Source organism: Brassica napus, chromosome A3 (assembly GCF_020379485.1).
Source record: "Brassica napus cultivar Da-Ae chromosome A3, Da-Ae, whole genome shotgun sequence".
Lineage (NCBI taxonomy): Eukaryota > Viridiplantae > Streptophyta > Magnoliopsida > Brassicales > Brassicaceae > Brassica > Brassica napus.
In genome coordinates, this window is record NC_063436.1 from 25,052,530 (window position 1) to 25,074,832 (window position 22,303).

General features: G+C 32.8%; 1 protein-coding gene and 1 pseudogene across 1 annotated transcript; both read right to left on the reverse strand.

Annotated features, from left to right (window-relative positions):
- LOC106440436 overlaps positions 1-22,303 on the reverse strand; it is a 61,526-nt pseudogene that overhangs the window by 35,031 nt on the left and 4,192 nt on the right.
- LOC125591167 (disease resistance protein TAO1-like) lies at positions 6,349-18,897 on the reverse strand. The gene is made up of 4 exons (XM_048764772.1): positions 17,929-18,897; positions 9,207-10,314; positions 8,818-9,114; positions 6,349-8,662 (listed from the first exon to the last, which is right to left on the reverse strand). The coding sequence occupies exons 1-4, from the start codon at positions 18,582-18,584 to the stop codon at positions 6,551-6,553; spliced, it is 4,173 nt and encodes a 1,390-aa protein (XP_048620729.1). The 5' UTR covers positions 18,585-18,897; the 3' UTR covers positions 6,349-6,550.

Here is a 22,303-nt window from a genome sequence, read left to right on the forward strand (position 1 = left end):
TCATCAATAGATCCAGCCCAATCACTATCAGAAAATCCAGTAAGCTTGGGACTGTGAGAACATGTATACTTGATGCCATACTCTGTTGTTCCTCTAACATATCTCAAGATTCTTTTTGCAGCTTGAAAATGTATTTCACTGGCACAATGCATAAACCTTGAGAGAGAACTTACAGAAAACATTATGTCAGGTCTGGTGGATGTGAGATACATCAAGCAACCAATCAAGCTTCTGTATTTATTTTCATCTATCTTTTCAGCTCCATCTTCTTTGCTGAATTTCTCCTTTTGATTCATTGGTGTGTCTGTTCTCTTGCAATCTTCCATCTGAAACTTCTTAAGAATCTCTTTTGCATACTTCCTTTGATGTATAATAATTCCATCACCTTTTTGTTGCACTTCCATTCCCAGAAAATAAGACATCAAACCGAGATCTGTCATCTCAAAGGCTTTGAGAATTTCAGACTTGAAAGCGCCCACTAACATCTCGTTATTTCCGGTCACAAGCAGGTCATCAACATAAATGGAAACCACAAGTAAATTACCACTTGTCTCTTTGATATAAAATGTAGCTTCACTTTGACTTTTGACAAATCCCATCTTCTGAAGATGATCATCAATTCTTGTGTACCATACTCTTGGTGCCTGTCTAAGACCATACAAAGCTTTTTTCAACAAATAGACTTTATCCTCTTGTTCCTTTACTCTAAACCCAGCAGGCTGTTCTACATAGATTTCTTCTTCAAGATAGCCATTTAGAAAAGCTGATTTGACATCTAAATGAAATACTTTCCAAGTATTTTGAGCAGCCAATGCAAGCATCATTCGTATCATGTCTAACCTTGCCACTGGAGCAAAGGTTTCTGAAAAATCCACTCCATATATTTGGCTATAGCCCTTCGCCACTAATCTGGCTTTATGCTTGTTTATAGATCCATCAGCATTGAGTTTGGTCCTATAAACCCATTTAACACCAATGATCTTTCTGTCTGATGGCCTGTCTACTAGCTGCCAAGTATCATTTTTATCAATCATTCTAAGCTCTTCATTCATTGCTTCAACCCAGCTTTGATCCTTTTCAGCATCCTCATATTCACCAGGTTCAAAGACAGCAATATTGCAATTTTGATAGATGTCAGACAGTAATCTTGTACCTCTCACTGGAATATCATCGATGTTATCTCCAGTGTCTCGTAGAATCCTAGGCACCTGTTCTGAATCTGATTGCTCCCAATTCCATTGTTTATCTTCCATAAAAGTCACATCTCTGCTTACCAAAAGCTTTTCATTTTGAGGATGAAAGATTCTGTAAGCTTTGCAGGAATCACTGTAACCAACAAACACCCCAGGTTCTGCCTTCTTGTCAAGCTTATCTCGTTTCACATATGGAACATGAGTGAAACAAAGACAACCAAACGTCTTCAGATTACACATGTTTGGCTTGTACCCATACCAGACTTCATATGGTGTCTTTTTGTCCAAGGCTCTTGTTGGTAACCTATTGAGTAAGAATACTGCAGTGTTTGCAGCTTCTGCCCATAACTTCTTTGGAAGCTCTTTTTCATGCAACATGCATCTTGTCATCTCCATAATGCTTCGATTTTTTCTCTCACTTACACCATTTTGTTGAGGGCTGTATGGAGCTGTAAACTGATGCTCAATACCGGATTCTTCACAAAACTTTCCAAAAGTCTTATTTGTGTATTCAGTCCCATTATCAGACCTCAAAATTTGCAACTTGCAACCACTTTGATTTTCCACCCAAGCCTTGAATTTCCAGAATATGTTAGGTACCTCACTCTTGAATTTAATGAAGTAAATCCAACAAAATCTGCTGTAATCATCAATGAACACAATATAGTACTTACTACCATTCAAGGATGGTGTGCTCATAGGACCTCCAACATCCGTGTGTACTAGCTGCAGCTTTTTTGTAGCTCTCCAAGTTGTTTGAGGAAATGGTTTTCTTGTGATTTTCCCATATTGACAAGATGAACAATCTCCTAACTCACTTTCTAACAATGGAATTCCTTTTACCATGTCGTTTTTCTGCATATAAAGAATTCCACCATGATGAAAGTGACCAAGCCGTTTATGCCATAAACTTGCATTGCTGATTGTGCTTGTGTAAGCCATATGGTCTTTCTCCATAAGGTTTAGATGAAAGCTTTTCGATCTCATTCTAATTCTGAACAAGTCACATCCTTTTGCATCTTGTATCAAACACCATTTGTCTTCAAAAATGACTTTGAAGCCTTTCTCTAGCAACTGTCCAACACTTAGTAGATTCTGATTGATTTGAGGCACATAAAGAACATCTTGAATATACTTGACACCTGTTACACTTTCGATGGCCACCGTTCCTTGCCCTTTAACGGAAAGAAAATCACCATTTCCAATTCTTACTTTAGAAGTAACAGATGTGTCTAATACCTTGAACAGTTCCTTATCGTTGGTCATATGGTTTGTACAACCACTGTCAATCAACCAAGAATCACTTGAGAGGTTAGCTGCTACAGAGCTTGTTGCGACAAACAATTTTTCTTCATTTTCTTCAATCATAGCATTTGCTTCATCCTTTTGTTGTGTCTTGCAAACTCGCTCCACATGACCGAGTTTACCACATTTTCTGCATTTAATATCTGGTCTCCACCAACACTTTCTTTCTTCATGACCTGTCTTCTTGCAGTGAGGACAGGTTTCATTGCTATTAGGTTTGTATATCCGTTTATCTGAAACTCCCTTTGCTTGAAAAGCCTCTTGAGTTTCATTATTTGCTTGAAAAGCTCCTTCCATTGATCCTTCTTCTCGCATTGATCGTCTTTGCTCTTGAGCTTGCATTGCGTTTACCAATTCTGCTAAAGAGATACTGGATAAATCTTTGGTTTCTTCAAGTGAAGAGATTTTAGATTCATATCTCTCAGGTATGGATACCAAAATCTTTTCTACAATTCTTTCATCTGAGAAGTCCTTACCAAGCAATCTCACCTTGTTGACAATACTTAGTAGCTTATTTGAATATTCTCTTATGGTCTCTGTTTCCTTCATTTTCTGAATCTCAAACTCCCGAATCAGATTAAGTATTTGCATGTTCTTGGTTCTTTCATTTCCTTCATACTCTTTTTTGAGATATTCCCAAATGCTTTTTGCTGATCCTAGATTCATTACTCTTGTAAATATGGTGCTTGACAGAGCAGAGAATAAACATGCCTTGGCTTTAGACTTCCTTGTCTTCTTTTCTTTGTGATTTCTAAGCTGGGCTAGTGTGGGATTTTCAGGCAGGGGAAACACTTCATAATCTTCTTCTATAGCCTCCCAAAGATCAAGAGCTTCAAGATGAACCGTCATCCTAACTGCCCAAGCTTGGTAATTTTCACCATCGAATACAGGTGGTGTACTGGAGAAATTTGTTTCTGTTTCCATCAAAGATCCCTTAAGAAAAGTGCTCTGATACCAATTTGTTGTTTTGTAAATTTTATTATGATATTTCACACTCTCGTCTACAACTTTACAACAGTTTAGTACATATATAATCTAAAGGTTTCCTAGAAGCAAAGGCTTCTCAAAACACAACCCACGTAATATTACAGATGTCTAAACATAGTTACTTGCTTTCCACATGCAAGTCATACCAAAATAGATTACGTAATCACTTGACCACCTTGCAACATCTTTGACTAAGGCACTTTCTAACAAAGGAAAAGAGAGAAATCCATTTGTGAGGTGGGGAAAAGGATCAATGAGCTTGCTACAGATTGTGGAGCAAAGAGTGAAACAAAGATGCTTTTTGTATAATTGAACAAAGCGAGATGAAAAGTTGACTCCGTTGACTGAGAGAGACTTTGTGGCAAAAAAAAATTCACAGATAAAGGTAATGCATGGCTCCACCATTCTTTGTAGTGGGAACAGTGCGTTGGGGGCATCCTATGCTAAGGAGGAAAAGGCAAGGAAGAGCTGAAGCAACTTCAAGGAAGTAGTGATTGACATCAGTGTCTCTACATCAATATTAATGAGTTCACACTTGAAATTTCACTGCAAAGAGATTAATCTTCTCTGGAAGTTTCATCATGGGCTTCAACTCTATTGACAAGAAAGTAGGTTTAACAAAGTATCTGCAATCAACTTTCTTCTTCTGCTTTATCATTAATATATAAACAAATGTTTTAGATTTCTTAAGATTACGATCATACAATAGTTTATAACCTAAGAATCTGATCTCATTATATGTTTTAGCACAGATGATGGTGAATGGAAACTTTGATCGTGTGTAGAACTTTAGAAAAAGTAGGTTATGGTGAATGGGAACTTCATTTAACTGACTTGGGACAGATTGCAGACATTTTTATTTTGTTTCTGTTTTGTTAACAATTGTTTGCTTGATATTCAAGGTATAGAAGGAATGAATAATTTATATGATGCACATACTCTTATAAACATATATTTGGCTACACATTTTTGTTCAAACTCAATATCACACAATGATAATCTTACACTAATTAATACAGAAAAAAATGCACATCAATTGAAAATTAAGGATTTAAAAACAGTAACTAATGAAAATGAGATTTCAGAGGACGTAGCCCGCATTCTTCAATCTTCCATTTTATACTTCTTCAAATTCGAATACGACCAGATGCTCCTTTGAAGTTGGATAGAATTCGAACCATAAAGTTGAATGTGTAGATTTAACAACATTTGGTTTGTCCTTGATGCAACAAGAGATTTTCATCTCCCTCCAGTCACAAGCCTCAGCGTCAGGCCTATTAAACCAGCAAGCACAAGCTTTAAATCTCAAGCGTTAACGAAAATGTGTATCTAATCCATTCCGTTTCATGGATAATGAATTCCCGGTGGCTTTGTAAGTGAAATATGCAGGCACTGATTCTCCGGGAAAAACTGCCATGTTTCCTATCCATGTGTTGATGATAAGGTCTCTTGCTTCTTGATTCAGTTTAAAGAAGTTAACAAAGCTGAGTGTATGAAACTTTTTCCTGTTAAAAGAGCAATCTAGTCTCTCGAGGGACTCACAGTTGTATGCATCAAGGATTGCTAATGACGCTGGAAGCTGTGGGAGCGAAACCAGCTTCGTGCATCCCTTGGTTACAAGTTTATATAGACGACACATTTCCTTGATCCATGGAGCAATTTCTTATATTCTTGTGTCGCTCAAGTGCAGCTCCTCGATGTGGACAAAAGCATGCTGGGATCTACCGAGGTTTTCAGAGTATGGCATACGTAACTTTTGAAGACGAGGCCATATCTTGGTTGATGGAGGGATTTCTTCAACTGCAGTTCCATTGAGCTTTAGAAATCTATTGTTTGTGGAAATCATAGGAAAGCTTTTCAACGAGGAGCAGTCAGTGAGATCAACCTCATCAAGAGATTTCATGTTGAAGGGCCTTTAGCCTTGAGCAACCTTTCAGAGACAACATTCGCAAATCATGAAGATTTCCAATAGAAGATGGAAGTTCCTGTAGACTTGAGCATTCGTTGAAACACAACTTCTCTTGTGGAAGTAAGCATTCTCTTCTGTCGTGTTTCTGATTTTGTTTAGCAGATTATTGCAGAGAGTCTATCAGAAGAGGAAATTAAAGGTCTTAAAACCATGTTTGCTTAATATGGATACCGACAAAAGTTGAATATTAACTCAAGAAGAACTTAACACCGGACTGGTTCTAAGCTCTCTGAAGCTGAAGTTAAACAGCTCATGGAAGCTGTTAGTTCGGCCATTTCTCTCCATGCTTGCATACTTCCTTATAGTCGTCTTAAAAATGATTGAGAAGCCTTTTTTATATTTTCAGGCTTATCTCAGGGACGTTGCATAGATTACAGACTGAATCAAGATGAGCACTTATTCTTCTTTTTTTTTTGTTCACAACCAAACGATTTCATTAAATTGGTTTAAACCAGAGCCGGTATAGCCTCCTGGTTTAGACAAAAGTCTGCAAGAGCTTTCTTCGCTACGAAAGTTAAAACATTCTCTACGACAAAACCTAAAGGAAGCTGACTCAAAGCAAATCAGAAAGAAGATAGATATCCGAAATGATGCTTTATAGTTTCCACACCATCACAATGAACGCATGTAGACTCAGCTATGATCTGTCTTGCCTCTAATCTGTCACCTACTGGTAGTGCTCTGTGTTTGATTTTCCAAATGGGAAGCTTGAGTTTAGGAGCGGTTTGAAGTGATATCATTTCTTCTGGTTCTACTCGTTTTTCCAGTGCAGAATTGTGTCTTAGCCAAACTTGTTTGCTTCTGGTATGGGAGATGAAACGGTTTTGATTTTGTTTTGTTGATCCATTTCAACAAAGATTACGATAGCAAATTGTTTGCTTGATATTTACGATATAAAAGGAATTGCATCATTATTATGAATAATTATGCACATACATGCATTACATATATATGCCGACACATTTGTTTCGTACTCAAACCCGACATATGCATACAAATAGAGAAAATAGAGCAAAAGATGCTCATCAACTTGAAAGTAAGGTTTTCTAAAGAGAAGTTATTTAGTGAAAATGTGATTTGTTTTTCACAGGTTCCATTAACACGAGGGAGCCAAGGTTTCCAGAGGATGTATCCAACATTCTTTAATCTCCCAATTTTCTTGGCCGTATTCGAACTCAAAGACTAACTCGGGGGCACTCACAGCGTCTTCAATTTCAAATACGAACAGATGCTCCCCTGAAGTTGGAGGCCATTTGACCCATCTATGAGAATAATGTTTAACACCATTGAGTTCGTCCGTGATGCAACAACATATTTCAGGACAGCCCCAATCATAAGCATCAACTTCACCCTTATAAACCACCAAGATGCAAGCTTTAAATCTCAAGGATGTAGGAAAGTGCTCTGTATCTAATCCATTCCACGTCATTGACAGGGAACTCCCGGTGGCTCGGTAACTGAAATATGTAGGCACTGTTTCTCCGGGCAAAATTGTAAGGTCTCTTGTCGATGTGTTGATGATAAGGTCTCTTGCTTCTTGATTCAGTTTAAAGCAGTTGACAAATCTGAGCGCATGAAATTTTTTCTTGTTAAAAGAGCAATCGAGTCTTTCGAGGGACCCACAATTGTCTGCGACTAGGAATTCTAAGGAGTCCGGAAGCTGCGGAAGAGACACCAGCTTCGTGCATCCCTTGATTACAAGTTCACGTAGACGAGGCCATGACATGATTGATGGAGGCAATTCTTCTATTGCAGTTCCACTGAGCTTTAGAACTCTGATGTTTGTGGAAATCTCGGGAAAGAGTTTCAATGAGGAGCAGTCAGTGAGAACAAGTTCATCAAGAGATTTCATGTTGATATTGATCGGAAGGACCGTTAGATTTGAGCAATTTTCGAGATACAACTTCCTGAGATTACTCATATCCCCAACGGAAGAGGGGAGCTTCACAAAACTTGAGCATCCATTAAGATTCAATTCTTCAAGACTAGTCATATTCCCAATGGAAGAGGAGAGCTCTACAAGACTTGAGCATCCATTAAGATTCAACTCCTTACAACTAGTCATATTCCCAATGGAAGAGGGAAACTCTACCAGACTTGAGCATCTTCTCAGATCCAACTCCATGAGATTAGCCATATTTCCAATAGAAGAAGGGAGCTCAACAAGACTTGTGCATCCAATAAGATTCAACTCTTCAAGATTAGTCATATTCCCAATAGAAGAAGGGAGCTCCCGTAGACTTGAGCATTCTCTCATATACAACTTCATGAGACTAGTCATATTCCCAATAGAAGAGGAGAGCTCTACCAGACTTGAACATCCATTGAGATACAACTTTTCAAGACTAGTTATATTCCCAATAGAAGAGGGGAGCTCCCGTAGACTTGAGCATCTTCTCAGATCCAACTCCATGAGATTAGTCATATTCCCAATAGAAGAGGGGAGCTCAACAAGACTTGAGCATCCAATAAGATTCAACTCTTCAAGATTAGTCATATTCCCAATAGAAGAAGGGAGCTCTCTCAGACTTGAGCATTCTCTCAGATACAACTTCATGAGATTAGTCATATTCCCAATAGAAGAGGAGAGCTCTACCAGACTTGAACATCCATTGAGATACAACTTTTCAAGACTAGTTATATTCCCAATAGAAGAGGAGAGCTCCCGTAGACTTGAGCATCCACTAAGATCCAACTCCATGAGATTAGTCATATTCCCAATAGAAGAGGGGAGCTCCCGTAGACTTGAGCATCCACTAAGATTCAATCTCTTGCCACCATTGGCATTATCAAAATACAGAGGGAGCTCCACAAGATTTGAGCAACCACTAGAAAAAAAAGTCTTGAGATTAAAGGAATTTCTAACAGAAGACGGAAGCTCAACCAAACTTGAGCAATTGTGAAGATACAACTTCTTGAGATTACCAATAGAAGGTGGGAGATTAGCTAGATGTACGCATCCGTAGAGAAGCAATTGCTCGAGAGTAGTGACATTTTTCATAGAAGAGGGGAACTCCACTAGACTTGAGCAATGACTAAGATCCAAACGCCGGAGATTGATAGCATTTCCAATAGAAAAGGGGAGCTCCGTAAGACTTGAGCAACCAAAAAGAGACAAGCTTTGCAGATTAGTGGCAGTTGAAAGATTAGGTAGCTCCTTTAGATTTTTGGAACCATTCAAATCCAACGATCTGAGATTTCTAATCGTCTATACAAGACGAGAAGAAGAAAACCATCAATAAAAGAAGGTCCGTCAAGACAAATATAAAGATAATCGTTTCAGCTGACGTACATGTACAAAAAGACAAATAATATATTCAAATAAAATAAGTAATACATAGCACAAATATTATTTTTACTTACTTTATTTCCTTCCCACAATTTCTCAAGGAAGTTGCTTTTAGTCAAGATTATTTTCACCAGGAACTCTGGATTAAAATTAGAAGGCAGGCATGTCATCGGAAAATAATCCCAATCCAAAATTCTTAGATTTGAGGGCAGACATCTCACGGGATCTATGCTGTGAGGATATGGCTTACTGTGATATTTGACTCTTAAGAATTGGACATTGGGCATTCTTTTAAAAACTCTGTCACTTATCTTCAACTCTGTCTCGAACTTTGGAAGGACCAAATCTATGCCTATAACATTTCGACTACCCTGCAAAAGAACCCAAAGATACATAAACAAATATGATTTTTTATAAAATTTTGTAGGGAGAAATGCAGTGAACGACTAATGTGACAACTTACTAGTGCATCATCACGTAGTACTTGGCATATATCTCCAGCATCAACCAAAAACTGGCGCTGCCCAGGTTCATGAATGGATTTTTTACGAACAATTTCTCTACCCAAAAGTGCTAGCAAATCATGCATCTTTATACATCCCCACTCGAAGTATATGAAAGATTTCTCAGCTAAAACACGAAGACAACCTTTCACACCAACAAAATTCTTTTCAAGACACCTTTCCACAGTTTCGGGCAATTCGCCTTTGAGAAAGCATGCTAAGTGAAGAAATATAGCTTGATTGTCATCGCATAAGGCATCATAACTGAACTTTAAAGTACTTTCTATTTCTCCATCAAGTCTAGTTCTTAACCTTGGCAGTCCCTCTTCCCATTCATGCTTGGGCCTTCCTTTGAAATGAGATCCCATAACCCTCAGTCCCAAAGGGAGCTTACCAGCAAGATTTGTAACCTCCCAGGCAAGTTCTTTGAAGCCATCAGGTGGATACTTTTGACCAAAAGCATACCTGCAGAAAATTTCAAGAGCCTCTTTGTCAGGTGGAAGCTCGACCTCGTAAATATATTTAACTTCATGAGCAGTCAAAAGCTTTTTATCTTGAGTTGTGATGACAATTATACTTCCAGGACCAAACCACTCAGCTTTTTCCGCCACGGCTTGTAGTTGCAACAAATGGTCCACGTCATCAAGAACGACAAACACTTTCTTGCCTTTTAACCTGTTTGACACAACTTCTAAATGATGAATCTCGATATCTTTTTGGTTGATTAGTTGGGACAGGAACTCTTTCTGTAATTGAATTTTTGCACTGTACGTATTGTAATAAGGTCCCCGATAACGTATCTTGATTTCCTCCATGAAGACACTAAACGGGAACTGATGAGAGTGTTGGTTAAATAGAACTCTGGCGATGGTGCTCTTACCAATCCCAGAAGGACCCCAAATCCCTATCATCCTCACTTCATTGGTGCCTAGGAGCAACAGCGGTTTCAGATTTATCATATGAGCTCTCATGCCAACAAAAACTTCGAAATCCCTTGATGGCACAAAATTAAAGAGCTCATTTGAAACGTCACTGGCAATTGTTTCGACCATGGATGCTTCATTATCCCTAACAAAGAGAAAGATGAATACATCAATTTAAAGTCATGAAAAATTACTAAACCCTTAAACAAAAGAAAAAAGTCATGAAAATTAAAGGGGAATTGCATCCTACATCCATCAAACAATTTATAATTCATCCACTAACTAAAAACCCTGTTTTTTCAATATACACTATACACATTATGGATTATTGTCATATTACCCTTGCAACCAACCGGTGAAACATGCTGACAAAAATAATTAAAAAATATAAAAAAAATTTTAGCCACATCTTCTAATCTATCACCACCACCTCCACGTCTCTACTCCACCATCTCTTTCCAGTATCTCTCTTTCTTCTTCAGATTATCAAAAAAATCATACATTTTTTTCTGTCACATAATTTTTCTCTTTCAATACTTCACCAAAACAACAATCAATTCTAAAGAAGAGACAACGATGAAGTCATAGACGGTGATCATACACAACAACTCTTTCATTTTTTTTTAAAAATCAATTGATTCTCACAATTATACTTTTGTTTTCATACTCTGTTTTCGTTTCTGTTTTTGTTTTAAAGATCTAGTGGTGAAGAACAGACAGCGATGAAAGCGTAGACGGTGAGAGCACACATTAAAACTTTTTTTTTCTCCTTTTTTTTTCCTAAATCAATTGATTCTCACAATCATGATTTTGTTTACATACTCTGTTTTCCTTTATGTTTTTGTTTTACAGATCTAGTGGTGAAGAACAACGACGGCGAATCGGTTAAAGCATCATCGTGTCAGAAAAAAGAGAGGAGATAAAGATGATCTCTATATATGGTGGTGAACGAAATGAATATGTATCAGCCTATCTAAAAAAAAAGAATTGAAGAAGATGAATTTGCCGTCTATACTATATTTGGTGAAATGAATAGTATAGTATATATTTTTAAGTATAACTACTTATGTACAGTTACCATACTATTTGAGACATATTTCTATACTATTCTTTAAAAATGTAATAATATGTCATGTTTTTAAATTTGATAGGTCTCTTCTTTGTCAATTTGTGTGATTGATTGTAATATGAAATTTATTTTTCGAGTGTTGGACAAATTTGATTATTTGGAACATTCGTTTACTATACTACTTAAAATATATGGAATATAAGATATGTAATATGCTAACCAAGTAAATGTGATTTCAAGTGTTAAATATTAGAAAACAATTTATAGATTGTATTTGAGTTTATAGGTTTCTGCCTAGAGTTTAGATTTACTAAGTAAAAGTTTGGGTATAGTAAACCACATTATATACATTCTATTTGGGTTTATACTTCTTTGATTAGGGTTTAGCTTAATCTATTTATTTAGGTTTAGGGTTTAGGGTATATTTGGATTAGGGTTTAGTGACTAGAATGTAAGGTTTAGTATTTAGAAGGTGAGGGGGTATGGTTGGAGTGAGCATTAACTTCTTTCATGCAATCATAGATATTTTATAGTTTCACTAATAGGTACTATGTTATTTATTTTGTTATATTCTATTTGGGTTTTGTGTTTATATTTGGGTTTAGGGTTTATATTTGAGTTAGGGTTTAGTGATTAGAGTTTAGGGTTTAGATTTACTAAGTAAAGGTTTGGGTATAGTAAACCATATTATATATATTCTATTTGGGTTTATATTTTCTTGATTAGAGTTTAGCTTAATCTATTTATTTGAAGTAAATGTGCTTTCATGTATTTAATATTGGAAAACAATTTATAGATTGTATTTGGGTTTATAGGTTCCTGCCTAGGGTTTAGATTTACTAAGTAAAGGTTTGAGTATAGTAAACCATATTATATACATTCTATTTGGGTTTATATTTGGGTATATAGTAAACCATATTATAAACATACTATACTATATCCACCATATAGTATAGTGGTATGAACCTGGGTACACTTGATATTTGAAAACGTGAGAAATTATTTATATCTTGGATGTAGGTTGACATATCCAAATTAGATTAGAGATATTCAATTCCTTAAAGAATAGTACGCAAGACATTGTAACTTTACCATATTACATCATCTACATATTTGTCAACATTTCTTTTTTAATGGAGAACGACATCATTATATTTACACAAATGAATGGACTACACCATTTATCAAACTATTGTTTTTCTATTATCCTTTACATATTTACTGAAACAATAAAATATATGTGGTTTGTATGTGTATGATGTGGCTTCATTTAATTTGGGTGATGTGGTTTGTATGTGTGTGATGTGGCCTCATTATTAACCATATTTAATTTAAGTGATGTGTCATTACCTTTTTACTTTTACCTGCTACTTGTATGAGAGAGAGTTATAACCGGATCATAAGAGACATAATTGTTACTTACTTAATTATGTCAAAATCATAAGCATGCACTTAGTTTCACTTATGATTTAGGTTATTTAGCAAATAAGTCCAAAATTAAAATACATAATCAATAAAATTAAAAAAAATGGTTAAAACAGATAATTAAACTAAGGTTTCAATAGGTGACCACTTTTTAAAAAGAAAATGATGATGAATTTGTTACCAATTAAACTAAACTAAAGTAATTATACACACAAAATTAAAACAATATCCTAGATTTTCTAGCATTAATTTAATTAATAAAATATTCTTAAAATAAATATTAAATCAAAGATAATTAATTTTAATTTTAAAAATATATTTTATATTATAAATTACATCAATATATGTTTACTTGATAAAATAAAGTATAAAATATTAATTAGCTGATATTTATATTATTTGATAATACTGTGAAACAGACTATGATTAATGTTTTTACATTATAGATTTATACAGGTTTATTCTATAGTACACAATGTATATCCCTCATTTGGGCCATTCATATAACAACTAATATATTCTCTTTTCTCACAACAAAATGTCATACCAAAGTTCACGAATATATGCGTTCTAATTATAAAAGAGAAAACCAAACGTATGATTGAACCTATTCAAGTATTCATGCATTTATGTCATAACTATGAACCATACATAGCATATTTTCAAAACAAACAAAAATCCTGTCACCTATACCATTTCATGTACTTATTTGAAATAGAGTTAATGTATTTTTTTTTAAACAGTCTAATATTTATAAGTCTTTCATGAATATTATGTGTATTCATGAAAGTATTCATATACAACATCTCAAATATATTTCTAAAAGATACATATTTACATTTTCAATGCATGTAATAATGATAAATTATATACTTCGAAGACATTAATTGTATTTAATAAATTTTGATTGGTTAAAAATTGTGAAAATAGTCAGTCATGAAAATTAATATATTTATTATCAAAACTTTATGTGTTTTTTAATATATGTGAAACTCTAAAATATACATTATTTTGAAACGAATGGAATAATTCTTAAGTTATATAATTTAAAAAAATATCATTTCAGTTTTTCGATATAATGCGATTTTGTAACATAATAACAAAAAGTTGTTTATAACAAAAAGACACCCTTCAAATATAGTATTATTTTATAAATCGTATCAAATAAACATATAATATTATATTAAAATAATATGTGATTATGTACTTGAAAACAGAGCAAGTGATCTTTCACAGAGAATTAATTTAATATGTTTTTTCAATTTTGTGGTTTTGAAAAGCCTTTTTAAAATTAAAAAGAGTTATCTGAATATAGTAATATTGTTTATGTCTAATAGTCAATTAAAATATTGATTTAGTTCTATATTATATCATAAAAATTTATAAATGGCTTCAAATAGTCAGAATATACAACAAAACAAAAATTAAAAGGTGCTTTGTTAAAGGAATAAATGAAAATTATAACACTTTTAAGGATAGATTTAATAAAAAATAGTTAAATTATAAAATAAAACAATTACAAATATTTTTTTTGAAATATGTTTTTTGATTTTTTTCCAAATTTATTTTCAAATATCTTTTAGAAATGAATTTTTTTTAAAAAAAAAATTGAAAGTTTAGTTTCCTCAACGTGTATATGCATATTTAAGGGAAAAAAATACTGAATAGCTATAAAATCTTCTTAGTATTTAGGAACATATTGATAAATGTGTATAATATTTTAATAAAAAATTTAAAAAAACTTTCATAGATGTATATCGAAAAATACATTTTAAATGTATATTTAGAAAAACTTTGATATATTTATACACGAATACCTTACTGATTTGAATTATATATATATATATTAATTAGATATTTTTTAATATGTATAATATCTTCCTAAAAGTTTACTAAACCTTTCCACAATTAGAAAGACCTTCCTAAATATTCATACAAGTTTAATTAAAAGTCTAATTACAAATTTTCAAAGGCATTCATGAATTCGAAGAAAACATTTTAATAATTCAAAAATATATCATAGATATTTAGGAATATCTTACTAAATATTTTTTAAATAATCTTTTTCCTACAGATTTAAGGAAAAAAAACCTTATTTGGAGAATGTTCGAAAAGGTTCAAACAATTGTGAAAATAATATTTTTTTATTTTAATATTTATTATTTTATATATATTTATTAAACCAGTTAAATTAAATTATAATGAGGTTGTAATTTTTAGTGCTTTAATTAAACCTTACTTGGTCACTTTGATATTTGAGAGCTGTTCAATATAAAAATAAAAGAAAAAGGCTGTTTAGGAGGATTTTCTCTATAAATTTAACTTACATGATAAATTTTTTAAATATATGATATTTTATATAAATTTCAGAAGAATTATTTAAACCTACACCAAATAATATATATAATTAAAATGACTTAATATACCAATTATTTTATAAGTTATAAATTAAATTTAGGTACTTGTACATAAAATAACGCATATTTATATTATTTATAAATCAACAATAAATAATTTATCAAATTAAATTTATAAAAATTTGAATATTTAAAATTAGATCAATAAATACTAACTTAATAAAAGAAAATAATAAAAAATATTTATACTACTTAATTAAATACAAGATCATGTTATAATTGATACTTTTGTGATATCAGTTTTTTGCATGTTGTTTCAATTAGCTTGAAAATATATTTATTAAATATAATATGAGTAAGAGAACATACTAGCTCCTTTCGAATATAAAAATATTAAAATAATTTTTGGCTAATGTAAAATACATTTAAAATGTGAATTATTTCATTTCATTTCTATTTTAATTTATTAATGTAAATAAATTTTGAATTAATATGAGATGAATTAAAATTTAAAATAAATAAATTTTACATAAAAATATATTATTTAGTAAATATATAATATATCATAAATAAGTAAAATACATATAAGACTTACAATGTGTATTTTATCAATAATAAGATATTACATTTTTAAAATTATTATTTAAAGAAATCAAATATAATATAGTTTTAAATATAGTTTATATTTTATATAAAAAATTACTCTTCACAGTCTCAAACAATAGATATATTCAGTTCCACAAAATAAAGATTATCGTTATTAACAAATATACGATAACATAACTATACTTATCCAACTATAGTAAATCAGGAATTGTATTTTGGTAAGTTATTTTCATATAAATTTTCAACATATAGCAGAAATTATTGTTTCTCAGAATTTAAAAATTTAATGTATTTAATGAGATTAATTAAAATAAAATACATAAAAAAATTAAACATAATTATAAAAGACATTAAAATATAATTTTTATAAAAATTAATCATGCATTTGAAAGTAAGAATCTAGTAATATTTTTAAAAACATTCTGGATCAAATTTAGAATCACTAATATATTAAAGTAAAAATTTTTTTTTATAAAATTTTAGTTCTGTATTATACACAAACTCTACCCAGACATAAATATAGACAGATCCTTCCATTTATATTGAAATTACTTTTCATCTTTTTTAAAACTAAATATATTCGACATGTCAAGTAAAGTTTCATTTTTACTACTAAATTTGAAATAAAAATATAAGAATGTTTAGCTAGAGTAAATTTAAAAATAATACTTAGAATCAATTTTTTATCATTAAATTTTTTAATATTTGCCTTAAAATAAATTTATATAATGCAGGTCAAAATTGTTCTTAAATAAAAATTTCACGTCATTTAAATGAATTATATGAAATTTAAAAATAAATAAATAAATTATATTCAAGATTTACAATGCTAATTAAATATTTAGTTGACCAATATAACGAAGTTTCACGTTATGTGAATAAAAAAAATTTGCCAAAACAGAACAAAAATTCAATATAATTGTCTCTTTAGTATAATATCATCATTAAATTGTCTTTTTAGTAATAATTTTTTTCATAAACAAAAACTAACCTTTGATTAATCAAATAAATAAAATTTTAAAGTATATAAATATTAAAAAACGAATTAAAAATAACCAATTAATTTAAAATATGTTTATATAAAATTTTAATTCGACATTTTATAATATATTAATAAAAATTAACAAACATAATATATTTAACGCTTTTATATTAATATAAAAAAATTTGATATAAACAATTGAATTCCAAAGAATTTTATAAAAAATAATAATAAAAGAAATAAATATATTAATAAAAATTTAATGAACATAAAAAACGTTCATTTTTTTATAAATTGTACGTTTAAATTTACAAACTGATATTTTCAAAATATCGATTAAATTGTTTTTATTGTATGTATGTTAACAATTTTATAAATTTTAAATATCTTAAACTTTTATGAAATACCTTAAATATTTATAATAAGTAACACTTATAATAATATGTTTACGATAATTATATACTTAAATTCCATTATTATTTTTTATATATAATGTCAACTAAAAATAAAATATTCTCATACATAGCATGGGCACTAATATTTATGTATTCCCTGTGATATACACAATTGAATTCCAAATATTTTTAGAATATATTTTTCAACTAAACTTTCTAAATTTTCGCAAAATCAGGTTTTCTTATCCATAGAATGCATTTTCTACACTGCGTAGAAACAAGACAAAAATTCCATAAACATATTTTACCATATGTAGCTGTTGGAGTTGTGTCTAAATTTCACATTCTTAAAATTTTTGAATGCCTCATAAAAGTAGAAACTGCATTCGGAAAAAAGTAACTATCTTTATAACTTGTAGAATTCGCATTTTCACACTTTAGATGTTTAATTAAAAGTAAATTATTCGTTCTAAAAAATAGATGATTTTTTTTAATTTAGAATTCACTTACTCATTTTTTTTGTAGAATATGAAATCTAGTTTTAGTGGAACGTAGTTTTAAAATTTAATTTATCAAGTTTTTCAATTAAAAAATATATCAGTTTGTGTATATGAGTGATTTATTAATTGTTTCTGTTTTTTATAATTTTTTATTCATAATTCTCTTTATTTCATTAGTTTTAGAATTGGAAAGAGCAATATAGAAAAAAAAATGACAAAAAAGTTTTATATCAAAAGAACAGCAATGATGGATTTTTGTTCTGTTTTTGTAATTTTCCCTTAAAAAAATTCGCATTTTGTTTCTAAAAAATTTAGGAGAGAGTCAGTAGACTTTAATGGTCTTTCCGTCCACCTAAATTGTGTGACTTGACTGTAAATATTATATTTTGGATAGTTTAGCAAGTATAAAAATCTAACGGACTAACCAGTTGTAGGAATGGTATCCAGCGATTGTGGCCACCTTCTCCAAAGCTTGTTTCCATCTTCCAATGTCCTCCTCACCTTTACCCTCGCAAGTTTTTCTGAAAACGCTTCCGAAATCACCGGTCAGCTTCTTTACATCAGAAGGATCTACTTTGTAGAAAATGGCCATCACAGTTTGACGCAGCTCCTCCCTGCACTTCATAATCTCCGCCAGCTCCTCAAGACACCACTTTGAAGAAGCATAGTTCTTAGAGAGAAAGACGATCGCAATCTTAGATTCTCTAATCCCCCGTATGAGTTCAGGACCGATGGACTCCCCTCTCTTGATCCCATTATCGTTGAATAGCGTGATTCCCTTTCTTTTAAACTCCTTTTGAACGTGACTGAGAAAGTCTTTTCGGACGTCTTCCCCGCGGAAGCTCGGAAAGACATCATGTATCCAGACATGAGAGGAAGAAGAAGGAGAAGAAGATGAAATAGATAAAGAAGATGGAGTTGATGAAGTAGACAAAGACAAAGAAGATAAAGAAGATGGTGGTGATGATGGAGACAAAGACGAGGTATCGATTTCATTGTTTTCTGGATTGAATCTGAATCTTCGAATCACGAAGAAACCTATTGCAGCAGCAACGATGGTAAGGAAAAGAGAGAAATCCATTTGTGAGGTGGGGAAAAGGATCAATGAGCTTGCTACTGATTGTGGAGCAAAGAGTGAAACAAAGATGCTTTTTGTATAATTGAACAAAGCTACATGAAAAGTTGACTCCGTTGACTGAGAGAGACTTTGTGGCAAAAAAAAAATTCACAGATAAAGGTAATGCATGGCTCCACCATTCTTTGTAGTGGGAACAGTGCGTTGGGGGCATCCTATGCTAAGGAGGAAAAGGCAAGGAAGAGCTGAAGCAACTTCAAGGAAGTAGTGATTGACATCAGTGTCTCTACATCAAATATTAATGAGTTCACACTTGAAATTTCACTGCAAAGAGATTAATCTTCTCTGGAAGTTTCATCATGGGCTTCAACTCTATTGACAATAAAGTAGGTTTAATAAAGTATCTGCAATCAACTTTCTTCTTCTGCTTTATCATTTAAATATAAACAAATGTTTTAGATTTCTTAAGATTATGATCATACAATAGTTTATAACTTAAGAATCTGATCTCATTATATGTTTTAGAACAGATGATGGTGAATGGGAACTTCATTTAACTTGGGACAGATTGCAGACATTTTTATTTTGTTTCTGTTTTGTTAACAATTGTTTGCTTGATATTCAAGGTATAGAAGGAACGAATAATTATATGATGCACATACTCTTATAAACATATATTTGGCTACACATTTTTGTTCAAACTCAATATCACAAAATGATAATCTTGCACTAATTAATACAGAAAAAAATGCACATCAATTGAAAATTAAGGATTTAAAAACAGTAACTAATGAAAATGAGATTTCAGAGGACGTAGCCCGAATTCTCCAATCTTCCATTTCATACTTCTTCAAATTCGAATACGACCAGATGCTCCTTTGAAGTTGGAAAGAATTTGAACCATAAAGTTGAATGTCTAGATTTAACAACATTCAGTTTGTCCTTGATGCAACAAGAGATTTTCATCTCCCTCCAGTCACAAGCCTCAACGTCAGGCTTATAATTGAAATATGCAGGCACTGATTCTCCGGGAAAAAACTGCCAGGTTTCCTATGGATGTGTTGATGATAATCTCTTGCTTCTTGATTCAGTTTAAAGCAGTTAACAAACGGAGCGTATGAAACTTTTTCTTTTTACTGTTCTCGCTACTAGTAAAGATGAGGATGCTGTGCTCAAAGCTACTGACTTTGGATTGTCTGTGTTCATAGAAGAAGGTGAGGTGTGTAATCAAATATGTGTCTTCTGATTTTGTTAAGATTCTAATGAATGCTTGGAGTTTATGAATCTGATCTCATTTAGTACATAGTGGTCTGCTTCAAAACAGAGGCTTTGCAAGTTTTAGTGTGGGTAATTAATTGTCTGCTTGATACACAGTTACGTTGTCAAGTTATGCCCTTTTAATTGATAATCTGGTGTGCTTTCTATGTTGCTGCTGAAGTATTAAGACGAAGCTACAAGAAGTAGATCAGCATCTGGAGTGCAGGGGTTATTCTATACATCTTGCTTTGTGGTGTACCTCCTTTTTGGTAAGGTAATATAAAGCTAACATATTCTTTGATTGTTTTATTTATTTATCTCTGTAGTTTATATGGTTTGTGAATCTGTAATGTAATTGTTGTAAAGTCCACTTAGTCTCTTTTTAAAACAAAACATTAAGTGTGGTTGTGTAATCAGCATGCTTTCTAATGTCTTCATAGAAGATCCTTGGATCAGAGGGGGTGAAGCTTCAGACAATCCTATTGATAGTGCTGCGTTATCTATGATGAAGCAATTCCGAGCAATGAGCAAGCTTAAGAAGCTAGCTCTAAAGGTAAGAAAAACTACAAACTTCTCTTGTGGAAGTAAGCATTCTCTTCTGTTTTGCCTCTCTGATCATTGCTTGTGTTTCTGATTTTGTTTAGCAGATTATTGCAGAGAGTCTATCAGAAGAAGAAACTAAAGGTCTTAAAACCATGTTTCCTTAATATGGATACCGACAAAAGTTGAACATTAACTCAAGAAGAACTTAACACCGGACTGGTTCTAAGCTCTCTGAAGCTGAAGTTAAACAGCTCATGGAAGCTGTTAGTTCGGCCATTTCTCTCCATGCTTGCATACTTCCTTATAGTCGTCTTAAAAATGATTGAGATGCCTTTTTATATTTTCAGGCTTATCTCAGGGACGTTGCGTAGATACAGACTGGATCAAGATGAGCACTTATTCAAAGCCTTCCAATACTTCGACAAAGACAACAGCGGGTAAGTTCTTTCAAGTAATCTTATACAAATGGAGCAAAAGATGCACATTAACTTGAAAGTAAGGTTTTCTAAGAAAAGAAGTTATTTGGTGAAAATGTGATTTGTTTTTTCACAGCTTCCATTAACATGAGGGAGCCAAGGTTTCTTGGGGATGTATCCCGCATTCTTTAATCTCCCATTTGTTGTTGTTGTTTCCGAACTCAAAGACTAACTCGGGGGCACTCACAGTTCCTTCAATTTCGAATATGAACAGATGCTCCCCTAAAGTTGGAGAGAATGCGCCCAACCTATAAGAAGAATAACCAGCTGGTTTAACACCATTGAGTCTGTCATTGATGCAACAAGATATTTCAGGGCAGCGCCCATAACCAGCATCACCCTTATAGACCAGCAAGAGGCAAACTCTAAATCTCAAGGATGTAGGAAAGTACAGTGTATCTAATCCATTCCACGTCATTGACAGGGCACTCCCGGTGGCTCGGTAACTGAAATATGTAGGCACTGTTTCTCCGGGCAAAGTTGCAAAGTCTCTTGTCCATGTGTTGATGATAAGGTCTCTTGCTTCTTGATTCAGTTTAAAGCAGTTAACAAATCTGAGCGCGTTAAACTTTTTCTTGTTAAAAGAACAACCGAGTCTTTCGAGGGACCCACAATTGTCTGCGACTAGGAATTCTAAGGAGTCCGGAAGCTGCGGAAGAGACACCAGCTTCGAGCATCCCTTGATTACAAGTTCACGAAGATGAGGCCATGACATGATTGATGGAGGGACTTCTTCTATTGCAGTTCCAGCGAGCTTTAGAACGCTGATGTTCGTGGAAATCTCGGGAAAGAGTTTCAATGAGGAGCAGTCAGTGAGAACAAGTTCATCAAGAGATTTCATGTTGATATTGATGGGAAGGGCCGTTAGGTTTGAGCATAGATTAAGAGACAACTTCCTGAGATTAGTCATATTCCCAATGGAAGAAGGGAGCTCAACAAGACTTGAGCATCCACCAAGATACAACTCCTCAAGATTAGTCATATTCCCAATAGAAGAAGGGAGCTCCCGTAGACTTGAGCATCCGCGCAATTCAAATTTCTTGAGGTAACTGGCGGGAATATACAAAGGGAGCTCCACAAGATTTAAGCAACCACTAGAAAAAAAAGTCTTGAGATTAAAGGAATTTCTAACAGAAGATGGAAGCGCCACCAAACTTGAGCAATTCTCGAGATACAACGTCTTGAGATTACCAATGGAAGGTGGGAGATTAGCTAGATGTGAGCATCCCGTGAGAAGCAATTCCTCGAGAGTAGTGACATTTTCCATAGAAGAGGGGAACTCCACTAGACTTGAGCAATGACTAAGATTCAAACGCCGGAGATTGATAGCATTTCCAATAGAAAAGGGGAGCTCCGTTAGACTTGAGCAACCATAAAGATTCAATTCTTGGAGATTTGTAGCAGTTGAGAGATCAGGAAGCTCCTTTAGATTTCCTGAGTCCGACAAAT

Bases quoted from the DNA above. Each gene is read 5' to 3' on its own strand.
- LOC125591167 (XM_048764772.1), bottom strand. From the start codon at position 18,584: ATGGATTTCTCTCTTTTCCTTACCATCGTTGCTGCTGCAATAGGTTTC. The intron at 9,115-9,206 runs GTAAGTTGTCAC...GTTCTTTTGCAG, and splicing joins TACTACGTGATGATGCACTA to GGTAGTCGAAATGTTATAGG. The intron at 8,663-8,817 runs GTAAGTAAAAAT...CGTCTTGTATAG, and splicing joins AATTGTGGGAAGGAAATAAA to ACGATTAGAAATCTCAGATC.